At 36.7% G+C, this 17,633-nt stretch overlaps 1 protein-coding gene and 1 long non-coding RNA gene across 8 annotated transcripts in view; one reads left to right on the top strand and one right to left on the bottom strand.

Annotated features, from left to right (window-relative positions):
- SBF2 (SET binding factor 2) overlaps positions 1-14,401 on the top strand; it is a 195,226-nt gene extending 180,825 nt beyond the window's left edge. For all 7 annotated transcript variants that reach the window (XM_064163718.1, XM_064163720.1, XM_064163723.1 and 4 more), the window contains 8 exons: positions 825-951; positions 2,333-2,460; positions 4,260-4,493; positions 8,589-8,693; positions 9,959-10,152; positions 10,547-10,634; positions 11,451-11,582; positions 11,863-14,401. In XM_064163718.1, coding sequence (XP_064019788.1) covers positions 825-951; positions 2,333-2,460; positions 4,260-4,493; positions 8,589-8,693; positions 9,959-10,152; positions 10,547-10,634; positions 11,451-11,582; positions 11,863-11,961 — 1,107 coding nt within the window. In that variant the 3' untranslated portion in view covers positions 11,962-14,401. The remainder of the gene's footprint in view (positions 1-824; positions 952-2,332; positions 2,461-4,259; positions 4,494-8,588; positions 8,694-9,958; positions 10,153-10,546; positions 10,635-11,450; positions 11,583-11,862) is intronic.
- LOC135186196 (uncharacterized) overlaps positions 1-17,633 on the bottom strand; it is a 69,610-nt gene that overhangs the window by 9,431 nt on the left and 42,546 nt on the right. The window contains exon 3 of the long non-coding RNA XR_010306755.1: positions 15,955-16,032. This is a non-coding gene — a long non-coding RNA (uncharacterized LOC135186196). The remainder of the gene's footprint in view (positions 1-15,954; positions 16,033-17,633) is intronic.

Raw genomic sequence — 17,633 nt, 5'->3', positions numbered from 1 at the left:
ACTAAGTGAATATTGCTATATAATGGGATTGCAAAACTACAATGTATTGGAAAACTAAGGAAGGCTGATAGAAGTGTAGGAACATTAAATACATTTAGGAGATAAATCAACAATTCTAAAATACTGAGTTTCATATATATATTATATATTTATATATATATTCATATATTATTAATATTAAGCATGTTAAAAGATAATGCAATTCTGATTTTCAAAGCTGATGTGGCCCTACAGACTTCTCCTTCTAGGTGGCATGTATTGAAATTGTAAAGTATAAAACATTGCTTCTGATTTAGATGTAAAATTTTCAGCACATCACTTGAAATCAATGTATTAACTGAAATGGCACCAAAAAGTTATCAGGGAGAAACTATCTATATCTAACCTCAGCCTAAGTGATTATGCTGTATCCAGTAATAAAAATCTCTCTTTAATTGTTTGAATTTGGCAGTTATTTTCCCCTATGCTAAATTTGGAATTTATCACATCTGAGTTTGGAGTTCTGTTTTATCAGGACTGTTTTTCCCTGATGGCTGACCTGTATTTTAAACTTTGCAGAGTGCACTGCAGTTGAATAAATCATCAATAACAGTAGTCACTTCTCCTAGCTGTGGCATCTTTTCCACTTCTGCAGCATAACCAGTACATGAATTAGCTTTAAAATATTTGTAGACAAAATGTAGAAGGATCTGTGTGTACAGACAAGATGTATTTGTTGTCAGCATTCACAGGTGAATTATTGTCATTATTTCATATTGTTGTTTATTACATAACCCTCTGCGTTACGCTTTAATATCCTATCTTTTTCCCCCCTTCTTTTTTAGATTCATAACCAGTACCCAACAGAGTTTGAGTTCAATCAGTATTACCTGAAGTTTCTGGCTTTTCATCACATATCAAATAGATTTAAAACATTTCTACTGGATTCAGACTATGAAAGACTAGAACATGGTATGTGTGATGTTGGTTTGTTGCATGTTGGGTTTGCAGTTGTCAGGATTTTTCTCATCATAGTCAACCTACAAATCTTTGCCTAGTTTGAGACGGTCCAGTAATTACATAGATGATGCAATTAATTCCATATTGGGAATATTAAGCAAAGTGGAGGTGATAACCATGCAGAACTCTGAACAAAGGATTGCTGAGCCATACCACTGATGAGACTAAGAGAAAGTAGAAGAAACTAGTGCCATGCCTCAGGGATTTTATTCACATGGTTCAGTTTTCCCTACTAAATACCTTATTTTAACAGTAGTAAAGTCCTTGGGAACCTTTTAGGGAGTGCATGACCTTTCAGCAAAAGAAAGGCTTTCCATCTATTATCCCTCACTTCTCTCTTGCATTCTCTTTATTATTTCTTTTCTTCTGGCTGTTGTGTGTGACTTTACTGGCCTTAATTATCTTCAGGACCTCTTTAGTCTTCTCAGCCACAGTTGAGATAGTTGTTGGAACTTGTTCATCCAGCAAAATACGTTCTCTGAGTTTCACTGCTTTGTGGAGTGTTTCTCATGGCATAGGGTCAATTACAATGCTTTTCTTAAAAGCTGTAGTTACTGTGGAACAGACTAAACTTGAGCAACTGTCTTCATGGCCACAAAGATGATTGGTGGCTGGAGCACCTCCCTTGTGGGGACAAACTGAGAGAGCTGGAGTTGCTGAGCATGGAAAAGAAAAAGGAAGACCTTATAGTGGCCTTTTCACTACTTAAGGGAGGCCTACAGGAAAGATGGGGAGGGACTCCAGCAAGGGGTATAGAAATAGAATGAGAGTTAACAGTTTTTAAATGGTTTTACAGTTTCAGGGAGCAGTGTTGTTTATTTAGGTGGTTTCCTTTCAGATGCCATTCAGTACAATATAAAATTCTGTTTCCAGTAGTCTTTGGATCAAATTTGCCAAAGTAATTTCAGATAGCACAAATCCATGGCTAATTATTCACATTACCCTGCTTTGTTTCCCCTGAAATGAGTTAGTAAGTAATTTCAGGTGCAACTTGTCCAGCAGATTGGAAGGGCTGATAACCTGGGGTAGTGGGGCCAGAATCATTAAACAGGGCTTGTTAGTCTGCTGAGTCAGCGCAGCTGCAGGCAGAATGGGACATTCATTAACACACTCAGGTGTTTCAGTAAAATGCAAAACAGGTTTATAAATATGCTATGGAATAATTGCAGTTGCAAAGCATGGCAGTTGTTCATCAAATACAATCTCTAGTTGCAGTGACATTTGATAGTTGATCTTAGAGTAAGTTTAGTCTGTGAAATTCCTTTTGGCTGTGTTGTAGTGCTTGTTATGCATTATCAAAAAGCTGTCTTTTTGCTGCTGTTGTTTTCCCTAGGGACGTTGTTTGAAGATAAAGGAGATAAACATGCCAAGAAAGGAGTTTGTATTTGGGAATGTATTGAAAAGATGCACAAAAGGAGCCCCGTTTTCTTCAATTACCTCTATGCCCCTGCTGAAATTGAGGTATGCTTATTTAAAACAAACACACACACAACAAACAACAACAGGTGGTTTGCTATTCTGAGTGATTCCTCAATACCTTTGTGTATCTTAATTGTTTTTCACTGAATGAAGCATTTGGCAGATAAAGTTGACCCACATTGTTTGATTTGAGCAGTGTCTCACGGGCTTACATTGTCAGCCATCTTAGTTTTGGGCCAGATTCTGGAGCCTCTATTTATGCATCCTACTGAGGTAAATGAGGATCTTTGCTTGATGTAATTATAGGAATGATTATAAAAATTACCTTTGTTTGCACAGATTTTTACAAAACAAAACATTGCATACTGCAAGCCACAGTAATGGGGAAATGAGTTTAGAGTCATAACGGGATACATTTCCTAAGGATCTGACTCGCGTTATCTGTCTCATTGTCTCCTATGGTAATGCATGACCACTAGACTGGACTGGCCTTTGCACAACACACTCACCAGTATAGAATTCTGCAATAGCTGGGGAAGAAGCAGTCAAAATATTCTTACTGTAGTTCTGGATACAAAGCTGTTTTAAGGTGTTCCTGCCACCTGCTGCCCCCACAGCTGTTGGTTCCTGTGCTGTTCTCTGGTTCGACAGTGGGCTTCATCCTCATCATTTGCTTATCATGCTGCTGGTGATCAGAAAACCTGATGAGGCAGTCTCCACTGTTTCAGAGGCCAACATACCACTGATGTTTTTCATTGATGTTTCTTGGTTTTCCTTTTTTCTCTAGCTGTTTGACCCCATTTTATCTTAGCACCTTGTCCTCAAATTTGCTGTATGAACTGACCTCATTAAAAAAAAAACGGAGAGAGAGGGATTGAAGAAAAAAAGCCTAACCATTTTCTTTAAGGTGTTCTGAGTCCATATTACACACACATACAGTTCCCTTAGAAAGTGGTGATGCAAAAGGGAGGGGAAAGAAAATGAAGGTGTTCAGTGGATAAAAAACACTTCAGCTGTCTTGTTTCAGAGAAAGGTGTTTTCTCTCTGGGACCATCACTGTGATCACTTTGCAGCTTGACAGGCTGCTTGTTGACCTTGTGCCCTATCCATTTTGCTGTAAGCAATAGCCTGATTAATAAGCAACCAGAAGTAGCTTTTGGATTTTGATAGTGTTTCCTTTTGGTTTTTTAAAAGACAGTATTTTTTCCTCATATGAAATGGTAGCAGGATTAGTCATTACAACTGAGCATCACTCTTCCGACTTTAAGATTGCCCTTTCACCTGAGGCAATGCTTCTCTTTGAGTAAGGTGCAAACAAATGTTAAAGTCTTAACCTTATTTTGTAGAAGAATAAAACCAGTACAAAGTAATCTGGTTTAAACTCCTGTGAAAGATCTGCAGTCTCTGACTCTCTCTATTGCTGTGGATTTTTGTGAAATGGTTTTACCACCTGTGTTACATAGCCTGTCTCCTTTTTCCCATGATAAAGAGTCTTGGAATTTAAACTGAAGGGTGATTGTTATCAAGTGCATTTTGTATCTTTACCAGGACGTACAAAGACTGAGGACGCCAACTATGTATGCTGAAGTGGAGTTCTTGGTAGGCACCCGATTAGTAGGTAGAAGGATAAAAATGAGCAGTACATTCTCAAAGATAGTGTTAGCTTCAGGTTTTGATCTGACTGAGCCAAGATCTTGCTATGGAAATGATCAAACGGCAGTGCGGTTCACCCAGGCTAATGTGCTGTTCAACTTGGCGTAACGTAAAATATACAGATACTGTGTTGTAAGTCTGAAATTCAGTTCTTTTCTGTCATTATAATAAAACTTTGTTTTGAACAGGCATTGAAACCAAATGTTAATATGTCCAGCCTCAAAAAGTGGGATTATTATGTGGAAGAGATACTGGCTACAGGTCCTTCCTATGACTGGACCATGGTAACTGCAAAATGCAGTGTCTCAGAGGACACTGACCAAAGAGATGGTTCAGTGTCTCAGACAAAGAGGAAAATAGTATGGCCATGTTATGATGATGTTAAAAAAATACAACCTGATGCCATCACCAGCCTTTTAAATGTAAGTACACATTCTGCACAGAACAAGCTCTCTTATGTTCATGACATTCGTGTTCACTTTCAAGTTCTTGCCATGTAGATACACTGTTATGAAAACTAACATGCTAGACGTTAAACCAGTTTTTAGTAAAAGTGGCAAAGACCCAGATTTACAGACAGGTCAAAAACCAGAATCTGACATTTATGATTTTAACAAGTGGGAGGCAGGTACACAAATGCAAACTGAGTATCTTGGCCAGAATTTCTCTAGAAAGCTTTCCGTGATGGCTCTTAGTCAATATCTGTATTTCCTGGGACTGAACTGGTAAATTTAGATCCTTTAGAATATCTGGAGATGCTTGATTTTGGATTTTTGTTGTCTGGCCTCATGTAGGCTGCTTAGGTTTTGTTCTTTCTTCATTAAAAGATGAAAAGGGATCCTATGATCATGATAATTGTTGTAGTTATTTAGAATGATTTAACATCTGTATTTTATTAAATGTATGTTGGTTGATTATAGATAATTAACCATCCTAACTTAAGCTATTGTTTAAAGCCACATATTTAGATTTGTATCAGTATATACATGTTTTATATTTTCAAAACTAATTGCAGACTACTGTAGAATTAGAGCTAGAATTTTTGGAGCCAGATATTGCAGTGCTTGGGAAATTGTGACGTGCTCCATGTCCCCAAACTCCTGTGAATGATGATTTTTAGCAAAGTCTCAAGGCAGGATGTTTCTAGATGGATTAGTGGTCCTTGAGGATAGAGTTGCTTCTAGCACATTCCCCCAAACATTTTTTTTTGGTGCATTCCTTTCAATTGTAACTGATGAAACACAGAAATGATAGCTAACTAAAAAATAGAATCTACTTGTAAAACTCCCCTTGACTCAAAATAAGGTAGCTAGAACTTCTCAGAGCTTACAACTTCACAAATGCAAAGAAAGAAAAGTTTCTCAGCAGGCATAATACCAGAGATTCTTGAGCCAAAACCCTGAGTTTTCGTATCAGGTAACTAGAGGCCAGAGGTACAGCAGGAATCAAGCGATAATATTCTTCCTGAGGTAGATGGCAAACTGTCCACATCCAGCTGTGAGAAGCTGCTATAGAACAGTAAAATTATCCATACTATACTCTAAAGATACATGGTTCAAGTTTATAAAGTTAAATGGTTTTTGAGAATTAGATTATAGTAAGAAAAGATAGCAATGGAGAAGGACATGTGGAAAACTTTGAAGAGGTTGTATAAAGGTTACAAAAATATTCTTCTCAGTTTAAAAGCAAAGTGAACTTTCTTTTAAAACAAGTTGTTAATTTAGGGCTATTGCTGATGTAGGAGAAAGACCTCTCTCTAATCATAAATCCATTGAGAACATGTTGGTATCCAAAAAATATTTGAACTGAGACCATATTTAGCAATGCTAAATTACTGGGGAAGATTGATTCTCCCTAGTTTATAATGATAAGCCTGAATTTGTTTGTTCTAAAGATGTTGTTCAGTTTAAAACTCTTCAGGATGTAAAGGTGAAACAGAAGTTATTGAGTGTCCTAATTCAGAGTTTTCCTTAGTAGGATGTGGTGCTCTTCTATTTAGAGCAAAACACGTAATTTATTAGCAATAAATGGCCTAATGTGGGTTGGGTTCATAACAATCCACCTTCAGTCAGATGTTTGTGATGGCTCCATGGTTTCCGTAAATCTTTATGGTTATGAGTTTTAGGAAGTTAACCAATCTGCAGAATTCATTTATGTAGTCCTAAATGAAACCTTTTTAAAATCACAGATGATAAACACATCTCAAAATGCAGATTTCTGTATAAAGCTCGATTAACTTCTGCCACATCAGAGGGAGCTAACAAATATGAGCTAGGGTGTTCAAATTCTCAATGTTTCTCATATAGACTCGCTCTTCAAATGATCCTTTGATGTGAGCACATTGCTATACAGTATAAATGAGCTAACTTGTCTGAGTGGTCCAAGGGAAGTGCAGAGTCCTGTGTCTGGGGAAGAACAATGCCATACACCAGTCTATGCTGGGCATTTCTAGCTGGTAAACAGCTTTGCATTAAAAAGGGTCCTGTCTGTGCCATTCAAATATTACAAAGCAGATTACTTTGCAGATACGTGTTCAGAGAGGCACAAATAAGGCTAATTACTATTGCAGGAAATGGATATTCATGTAACTGTTACAACCATTGTTTGGTTTTGTTTTTAATACATACTGAATTCTGCACCCATAAGTCTCAACAACAGGAGATGAAGCAGAAAGATGAAGATTTTTTTCTTTTGAGGAAATGCAGCTATTCATAGTCCATTCCACACATGGAAAGAAAACATCTAACTATTTCAGTAATATTTAAAACTGAAGGGGCAAGAGTAAATCTTAGTGATTGATCACCATGTAAGTTTTTTACATGGAGTTTATTAAAGGAGAATTTATTCCTACCTTTTCAAGTTATATATAGGAAATTGTTGAGAGCTTTTCATTGTAAGTTCTGGAACCACTCTTCATTGTGGAGCCAAAAACAAAGGAATGTGACCCAGTTGCTAAGTAACAAGTTTCAGTTACTTCCAGATTTTGCAGAGACAGATTCAGAAGTCAATATTAGGGCAGGAAGACAACGATCAGATTAAAACCTGACTAACTTTTAGCACAGAAGAGCTTTTAACATTTTGCAGCAATTTAGAAAGCCTTTTGCATACTGATTCAGTTGTGTGTATCCCATCAGGAAGTGGTGGACACTCAGCACTTCAAAAGAGGGAAAAGTAATCTGGAGAAGCCTTTAGTCTGTCTTGTGTTCGTCAGGCCTTATTTCTGTGTCCACCTGTGAAGATACTCTAGATAAAAACCATTCTGGTTTTATTTCTTGGTAGAAAAGGGTCCCCCATAGTAAATAATGTGTATGTGGCCTTCACTTAGCTTCAGTATTTAAAACTCATGCTTCTAAGCAAAATTTCTTAAAATTACCTTCAGCAGAGATCAGTTGTAGAAATATTTTTGCAGTGGTTATGCTGTCAAATGTTGGCTTTTTTATTTGCACTCTAGAGTTCAAAATTTAGCTCAGGAGCTGATTATCAGGCCAAAATGTTTTCTTCCTGTAATAATACCATCATTTTCTGTAAGTCTTTGAATCAGTAGCAATTTCCTGAAGAAACTGTTGTTCTGAGAGACCAGTAGGAATTGGAGACTATTACAAAATCAGTTTTAATCATTTGGTATGGTAGAAGTAAATAAAGTCAGAGACTTACTGTCCCTGTTTCTAAGATAAATGTTTAGTTGACATTTATATATCATGGTAATTCTGACTTGGGCCATTTCTGTTCCCATCTTAACTGGATTTGCAAAACTTGAGTTTCTAATTGATTTCATTAAGCATCAGATTTTCATGGTATAGTTGCTGAAAGTGAAACTATGGAAAGGAAGCATGGCAAGAAGTATAGAATAACAGATCAAAGTAATGAGAAATGTGTCAATGAGTGTTCACAAGTAAACACAAACTAATGAAATTGCCTGTTTTTTTACTGAACTTTGCATGCACTGTCATATTAACAGGAAATAACCCTAACTGGGGGTTATCAACATAAGTCATGCTCAAGTTCCACAACAAGAACATGTTGTTTCAGTTTGGCATGCAGATTGAATAAATCTTTCTGTTTCATTTCCTCCTTTATTACAGCTTTTTACCACATTTTATGAACGAGGGTAGATGTTAACGTTGGCAACGTGCAGTGTTGGTATCACAGCACATAATTTGTTCTTTGTGAATGTTTTTATAAAATACAGCCCATCCTTGTCATTGCCATCTTTCTCTTCTAGCAATTGGTGTTGATTTTTTGTGTTCAGAACTGGAAAAGAATTGAAAGCATAATGGCACCTCCAACCTCTCAGAGAAGAACGATGTGGCCGATGCTGGTTGGTTGCCTTTGGCTTCTAAGTGTAGTTGATTTTGGTTTATAGCTGGTTCGACAGAGGTGTTTTTACTTTACTAGGCAACATGGCCTAAAGGTTCCCTGTGTAGAAGCGTTGACTAGAGAATGGTTGTATAAAAACGATTGCCAGAAAATAAGTTAGAAATGTTTGTCCTTAAGAAAAGCCTTGTTATTTGTTTCAGGAAATCGAAAGGTTGGAAAGTAAATTAAATCAGAGCCCAGAAAGGTGGCAGCTTTTGTGGGAAAGGATCAAAATGAACTTAAAGGATGACAGCAGACAAGACAATGTAAGTAATAAAAGAGTTCATACATCCAATAGACTCATTCGGTTCCTGCTGTATAGGCTACCCTGGGGGCACTGACAAAATGACTGTAATTCTTGGAGTAAAACACTACATTTGAAAAACTGAATGTGTTGTTCTAACCCATGATACTGGCTCTGTATTTCTGCATGTAGGAAAACATATTTATCCTTGTGCTGTTTAATTGCTTTTCCAGAGTAGATTAAGGCATTACAGACAAAACGAGAGTGAGCATTTAACTAATACACAAATAGAAGCCTTTATTTATTGGAAAAAAACACCTCGGCTCTTGAAAGCAACCAAAATGACAGCACAGGGTTTCAAAGATGAGTAAAGATATTGCCCTGTCTAAATGGATTTTCTGAATTGTAGATTCTAAAGGTAGGAGGTGTTCAGGCTTGTATTTTGTCAGTCGTGACTGACGATACAGATGTTTCTAAATCACAGGCTGCCTCTCTGCTGTGAGCTTTGCCTATAACCTTGGCACTGTGAGTTACCAGCTCAAGACTGGGCTCCTCACATTTACCAGCTTCCATGTAATGGTTGGTCCTTGTTCTCAGGAAAGCAATATGCTTTATGTCTGTCAAAGTCATTCATGTGCATTTCATAAGCTAGAAGGTTTAGTCTAGCAAAGTAGAGGATTTTTAAAGCGAATTGGAAGTAGAAAATAAAATGCAGGTATAAATATGCCTCCTGATATCAGTCTCCTGTCTTAGCTGTTATGTAAGTATTCTCAAGTGAATGCAATAGCTAAGGGTCAGCCACAAAAACCTCTTAGTTCTAGGATGCTGTCATTTAGAGTAAGACCAAATTGAGGATCCCTCTTCTTCCAGGTTATTGAGATTCTACTAAAATGACTTGTATCTATAAAGTAGCTCTTGGAAATGACATTCTTTTTCCTTTCCTCCCTTGCCTCTCTTACTTTCTTGGAGAAACTTGGGAAATTTATGGTAACCAAATGTCTTGCCTAGTTCTAGTTGCTTCTGAGAGAGCAAGGGAAACATTGCTCAAGATTTGTCACTGGAGGATACAGGACTTCTCTGAAATACTGATTTCTCACACCATGTGAACCCTTCCGTGCAAGAAATGCACTAATTGCCATCCTTCTGACTTCTTTTCTGAAGCTGCACTATATTAGAAAGATTGATTTTATAATGACTCCTTCCTTGCACGTCATACCACTTATTATCAATATAATGTCCACAATGTATGACACATTGTATTCCTGCTTTTATTTTCATCTTTTTTAGCTCCAGAGACATCCTTCTGGCTCCTCAGGGATGATGTCAGCTAATCTACATTCCTATCAAAAGAGGTCTTTGCTGGAAATACCTGACAGTGGGCAGGGTGAGGAACAGAGTACAAACATCTCTCCCTCTAATGGAGTGGATAGAAGAACAACTACGCTATACAATCATTTCACATCAAAGAATGATGAAAATAGGTAAGCTAAATAATCTCAGAATATTTATGAACTTGGTATTGCATTGGTACAAGTCTCTGCCTTAAGGGAGGAAAAAACATGTGTATGCACAAAATCTTTATACTACTTTATTCCTTCTTTGTGATTTTGATTGCATTTGATTGTCCTGATGAATGGGCCCTATACCCGTTCATCTTTGTCTGCTCCTTTATATGCACAAACATATTTTAGCTGCATCCAGAGTACTGAAACAGTATTTATTAGCGTATGACAGTTGCCAATAACTAAACTATTGGTTTAAAGTCGTTTTACTTTACTGTAGTAAAAGAAGTGTTGGTGGCCCTTTGGGCTTTTATTTATGGCTAGCATTCCTATTATGGCATAGCCTGTCATTCGTATTTTCTGTACCCTGCAGATCATTTGAAGGTACGCTATACAAAAGAGGAGCCTTGCTGAAAGGTTGGAAACCTCGCTGGTTTGTGCTGGATGTGACAAAGCACCAGGTAAAACCTTTTGGGTAATGGATTCTTTCATGACTGCTTTGCTGCTTTTGTATAGCTCGATTTTAGAAATAATAGTGATTATTTTCAGATGTGATGTGTTATTTCATTATCGACCGCCTATCTCCATTTATCATCTGTATCTTGTGGCTAACACAGCGTTCTGAATGGACAGAGGATTTTCAATATTTTCTTGGTTTGTTTTTTTTTTTTAACAGTGATAACTGTTGAGCACATTATCATGAAAGTCTTCTTTAGCCTGAAAGTCAGGAATTATTGTTTGAGCCCAAGCATTTTTTTTTGCCAGCTTCACACCTCAGGATAAAAAAAGCCAGGGAGTGGCTGAACACATTTTCTGGGGATTGTGGTACATGTGCACCACAAGCATATTTTCAAAGCACTGATAATTGGTTACTGACATTCTAGAGTTAAGTGGGGAGCATATTTTGCCCTTTAATATGACCTCTTCAGTTTTTGAAAGAACTAAAAATTCTTTCTGATCTAGAGAGTGAAAAGGTATTTTCCAGAGTGCAATTAGGATGCTGAGAGCTAATACAGTAACTGATAGCAAGCTTAACTCAGGCATTCATGTTGAAAGCATAGTGGCTATGTGTATGCTCAGTGTGTCTTGCCATGAACATTTTTCTTTGCCAAGTAAAAGTACATTACATATTCTGGAAAATCATAATCTGAATTGCTTCAGCAAAAAAACTCCATTTATTTCACTTGACTTTTTTAGTATTAATATCTGTCTGCAAAGAAGTGTTAAAAGTTCCATCCAAATAGCAGATTTGAGGGTTTTTGTCTCTTGTTGTCTAGCTGAGATACTATGATTCTGGTGAGGATACAAGCTGCAAGGGACACATAGACCTTGCAGAAGTAGAAACTGTGATTCCTGCATCTCCAACAATTGGAGCCCCAAAACATGCAAGTGAAAAGGCATTTTTTGATGTAAGTATATTTGATCTTTGCTTGGTCTTTCTGGGAAGCTTTCTTTTTTTGGTGTGTTTAACCTACTACTTTCAGTCCTGCTTGAAGGTGTGACCTAAGAAGAAGCTGTCATGCCAACTCAAGACAAAAAGCTTTCACAAAGCTAGCAGCTGTCAACAGTAGAAGTTAAAAAAAAAAGTGTTGCGTTCAGACTGAGTTTTACACTTTGAAGTTTGCAGATTTCTTCTACTGTTTTGTGTGCTAATTTGTCTGTCTTCATGTTCTTATTTTTCCTTTACAGTTGAAGACAAATAAACGTGTGTATAATTTCTGTGCCCAAGATGCACAGAGTGCTCAACAGTGGATGGATAGGATCCAGAGTTGCATTTCAGATGCATAGAAAGGAAAATAAAGACATATTTAAAGCACCTCTTCCTGTGAGAAGCCAAGTTCTGAAACATTACTGAGACAACCAGCCTCCCTTACATTTCAGCTGCAAAAGTTCATCTTATGCTAAAGTTCCTTTTCTGTTTAATAATTATAACCACTGTAACTGCTATTTTTTTTCTGCAGGGATGACTTTGAAAAATAATAATCCATTTATCGTGGTTTTCCACTTTCGTCAGTACAATTCCTAGCTATAAAAGTGGGCTGTATTTGCACTATCATCTAATCCTGGTTTTCTCATTTCAGAGCTATTGCATTGGGAAACCTGTTCAAGGGAAGTTGTAGACATGTTCCCTCCCATAGGAAGTGTATTTATATTTTTTATCAGAATGTTCTCATTTCTAGGCTAGTTGTGAATAAGAGGGAACATGTCTACAACTCCTAAAAATAAATAAGTGAAGCTTGTGAGTCCAGTGGCCTATTTGTCAAATTACCAACATTTTTAGACAGGTTGATATTTTTAAAGAACAAAAAGTGAAATTACCTGATACCAGACTTTTCAAGTGTCTTCTCAGTGTGCAGGTTATTCTCTGATCTTGTACTCTGCTGAGTGCTTCTGCAATGTTGCAATGGCATTTCAAATTCTAGGGCTTACCTGAAGATCATAGCACTTTTACTTTAGATTCTGTTTGCAGTCATGATGGGATATATGAAAGGAAACTGGCCAACACTATCCGTAACAAAGAAAACAACAAACTAGGAATTCAGTACAAGAAAGACCTATCACATGTGAGTTGTATATGTTAATTTATGTGCTGTTCTGCTCACTGTAAAATAGAAAATAACAAACATGATAATGCACTAAACAATGAAGCAAGCACTTGCACTGAAATCTTGAAAATGCAGACATTTTGCAGGACAGAGGTAAGTTATTTGTAGCAGAACAATGCTAGCTAGTTAACATTTACAGATATTAAATATGTACATAATCAGGTTTGATGTGTCGTGATTTGATACTTTTTAAACATTTTTTGCACATGAATTGGAAGACTGTTTATAGATTTTTACATTTGATAAAACCGTGTGTGTTCAGCTTAAAATCCCGGAGAAACTTTTTTAATAGCCCCAAATTAATAGAAATTTTACAGTCGACAAGTGTTGATGGCATTGAGTAGAATACATAGGTAACTATGCCAGTGTTTTTATTTTGACATGTTAATATGTTAAATAGCTCACTAATATTGCAAAAGATTTGTATATAGGATTCACTATTTTCTCATTTTTCCAGACACAGTGCTTGTAATTTAATGTCAGCCTAACCAAACTGACTATACTTAAGATTTTTCAGTTCGTAAGTTGTTTGTGCTTTTTTTTATAACTAATGTATCTTGTCAGAAGTGAACATAAATTTCTCACCACACGCAATAGGAAGTGCAGCTGTTTTTCAAATCAAAAATATGAAGGATTTTTCTAGCATTTTTCAATTGACAAACTTCCACCTGTGACAATGGTGTTTGCACATTTGTATTTTCCTTTGTATATGAAGTACTTTTATATGTACTTTGTAAGATACTGATCCTGTTCTTAGGCTATATGAAAATATACATACCAGTGCTTATTTTGTAACTAGTTAATTTTAACTCTTGTATGTTATGTGATATATGTATGCTAACCATCTTGTAATAAATACACCTCTTAAGGAAAAGTAAAACCTTTCCTTTTACTGTAAAAGAGAAGAAAGCAAGACCCACACATTGAATTATTTCCAGGGGCACAAGACAAATCATTATCTACTCTGTATTAAGAATAGTAGATGTATTAAAAACTGTGGTCTTTTGTATACTTGTAAATATTCTTACATAAAAGTTGCACTCGAGCATCATTAACTCTAACACTTCTCAACAGTAACACTAAAGACTAAAGAAATCAGAATTTGGAGCAAAATTATCATTCTAACAAGTCTCGGTGTATAGCCTTTGCTAAAAGGCTAAATACATACAATGTTCACACTAAGTCATTCAATAATGATGTTAAATAGGTCCTTCTTTTTATGATCTCGTGTGGTATCACAACATAAATCAACTGCATACTTCCACCCTGAAATCTGACTCATTTTTGTCACCTTTTGCAAAAATTACCTAGTTCATAAGAAATAAAATTGGAAAAAAATTGACAAGGTCTTACTTGAGAATTTGCATCTGACTTGAATTATTGAGTGTAGTGTGGGATAGTGGGATTAGAAAGGAAAGGGAATGTGTGACAGAGGTAGGGGACCTGTGACAATTCTTGGATGCTGTGGTGCTTAGGTGATAAGGTTTGCATATTGAGCTTGCCATGGATGCTAATGTTGCCTTAAATGTTGATCTTAATTTTTAGTGTTTGTATTGATGGAAAATGGACATGAGCAACTTAACTTAAAAATACCCAAATAAAAGCTGAAATGAGATATATGATATCTGTGGTGTTTGTATGAGGAATATATAAAGGAATGGTAGGCATAGTTTCTTGGTATGAAAGCACAAAAATTTGCAGTGTCCCTGAGGGTTTCTTCCATACAAATTGGAATTTCAGAGATTTAGAGACAATGTGGAGAAGTTAGCATTACTTAAGCCACAAGGTTTGACAGTGTGAGTTGTGGCAAAAAAATAGAGAATTAGGAACAGAAAATTTGCTTAGGAAAATAATCTGTGTGAAAAGGGATCCACCTTCTTTTTCTGGAATTTTTTTGTAGAACATGGAACTCTTGTAGGAGTTTGGGATGAGGTAAACTTGTGCTCCCTCTGGTGTGTTGTACTGCTATTCTCATAGTGTGTATCATAACATTCCTACTTTAAGAGACTTGTCAGGGACTTTATGTAAGGGAAGAAGATTGCTTGTCCTTCTCTGTGTTCAGCAACAAAATGCTCTTAAAATAGGTGATGGGATGAACTGAGCTTGTTTTGAAGAGTTGTTACAGGTATATTATACTAGTAATTTCTCTCTCCTATCTGGTATGCAAATATTGTCTATGAAAGTCCTTCCTTTGGATAGAACTTTTGAGTTAGTGCACTAAATAATAAAATACTTAGCATGCCACATGCGTGGGTCACTGGTTATGTAATAACACACAAACAGCTAACAGACCCAGGGACAAATGTTCACAATCTTTTATCACATCCCACAGACATTATTTGTATCTGATATTTTCTGAGTTGCAGACATAACAAAAATGTGGTGCTCTTGTCCAAATATTGTCATTTTGCCTTTTTGTCCTGTAATATTCCTGAGAGTTGTCTGTACCACATTTCTCATTTTTCATATTTATGATCATCCAAATATTTTGTCTGTTGGCAATTGTCTTGTGGTTGCTTTGGGGAGTCAGAAAACTGAAATTAATCTACCAGTTTCCCTGTTAGGCAGAAGTTCATGCTGAATATCACTGTTGCACTTAATTTTTGGGATTTCATCTATATTCAGTTTCTTTGGGAAAAAATTGGGAAATTTTCATCTTTGATTTTTTTTTTCCACATACAGCTCTTTCTTAACTGACTGTCAAATAAGGATGCTGCAAGTTCACTGTTGTTCCTTCTCTTTACTTACTAGTTCAGCTAGGTTCTCAAAGGAATGGGTTACTAATACAAATACTGCTGATAAAAACTGGGGGGGGGGGGGGGGTTGGCATCACAGAAAACAACCAAAGACCATTTTTATTTTTAATTTTTTTTCCTGCTGTAGACCTTTCCAGTCTAAGCTGATACGACCTTTTTACCCAAAAGGACTCAACAAGTTTCAGTCTTTAACTGTATACTCTTTAGGATTGTGTAATCAAAGAAATTCAGATTAATAACAAAGTGTGATCAACTATGGCTACCAGCTCTAGGCATAATGACACTCCACTGACAGGTGTGGAAGTGTCTCTTATCACAAGACTGCCCATCAAGAACTGAAGGGAGTGAATGTTCTGGTTTAACAAGCAAATATGAAATAAATATCTCTTTTAATGTGTGAAGATTGGCAGGATGCTTACCTTAAGCCATTCCTGAGAAGACGGAGTCTTTCTTAAACTGAGGTATTTGATTTCCTGTGTGGACTCGGTAAGTTACTCCTATAAAGTTAGAAGAAAAGGTAAAAGGTTGTGTTTTAAACAGACACTCTCCAGTGTTATTTATTTGTTCATACTTTGATCTCTATGCAGACTCTCCAAACAGGAAAATGTACTGATGGCAGCTGAATTGTAATTCCAGGCTGCTAGGCATAACTAGCTGAAATACTACCTTGTATTTCACAGTAGTGTAATCTGTTCCAATCCCATCTCAGTTTCTCTAAAGTACTGCTTGTTGCCATCTTCTAATGGGAAATTAATTTTGTTCAGTTTCATTTGCACTGTATATTTAAAGGTTCTTCCTTTTCAGATTTTGCTTTCATATCAGAATTTGCACATTTATGAATGGGAAACATTGCTTGATTGTGGCAAGATTGACTGCTGATGTTTTCTGTTGTCAACTCTGGTAAAGGTGCTATAGAAGTAGAAGTGAGCCAGAAGGTGGCTGCAGCTGTTGCTTACTATGTTACTACTCACTTTAGTTCCATATGTGCCTCTGTGGGAATGAAGTGCTTCAAAATAAGCAAATAAAAATAACACAGATTTGAGAGAATCAGCACAGCTAACCCACCTTCAGCATCTAATTTCTCCATTACAACAGAGCTCTTTCCCTAGAGAATTTAGTGTAGATCAGAATTACCTCTGAGCCTAATCATGTCAGTGGAGTTCTTCCACAGAAACATAAAATACCAAATCTGCACAGATGCTGAATGTGTTGAAGCCATGTAGAATAAAAGGAAGCTGGACATTGTGTTCGTGTGATGGAGAATGTTTTGGTGTTCTACTTTGCTTTAAAAGCATGTGTAAGTAATTGCTGCATGAGGCACTGAAGTCAAATTGTGCGCAGGTGCAAACTTTTGTCTCCCAGCTAAGGATTCCTGACTGCTTTTGCACTGCTGTGTGCTGGAAAGCATTGATGGGTATGTAGCTTTTTCCTGTTATTAACCACGTCTTATGGTCTATCTGGAAAATGTCATCCTAGAAAAGAGGCATCTTAGTTTTCTGTTAACATTAAGAATAACAACAAATCTCCTCGCTCAGAAGAAGGGATAAGGTTCCTCTCTATTCTGGTCAAAGAAATTGTGTTCTTGCCTGCTTTGCATTTTGGGCATTACATGTCATTGACATATGTATGGTGCGGCAGTTGTGCCAGAATCTTTTTTACATGATGTTGCCTATCCAAACAGGTCATATTAGGAACCATGATAGGACTTAGGTTGTAGCTCATTGGAGAAGTTCCCTACAATTGAAGGTGAGAGCTATAGGTGAATTCCATATAGATGGCTGATTTGAGAGACATGGAGTAGGATGAAACCTCCAGTTAGTCCTCTTTCTCTGCAATAGGATGAGTACATTGTCTTAAACCACTTCAAAGATCTCTCAGCTACTGTACAGACAACCCTACTGTCTTAAACCAATGGATCTTTACTTCACTGCAGTACTTCTGGATGTAGCTGACTCTCAGCTGTTCTTCAGTGATGCTGTAGCCAACCACAGCATTTCTCTGTGATTGTGTGGCTATAAACAGCATATACTGGATGTAACAGTACTTAGTTTGACTTATACCTAGCATTCTGAATAATACTGTCAGAAATAAAACCATT

This window comes from Pogoniulus pusillus, chromosome 24, assembly GCF_015220805.1.
Source record: "Pogoniulus pusillus isolate bPogPus1 chromosome 24, bPogPus1.pri, whole genome shotgun sequence".
In the NCBI taxonomy this organism is placed as follows: Eukaryota; Metazoa; Chordata; class Aves; order Piciformes; family Lybiidae; genus Pogoniulus; species Pogoniulus pusillus.
This window is presented reverse-complemented; position numbering and strand designations above follow the sequence as displayed.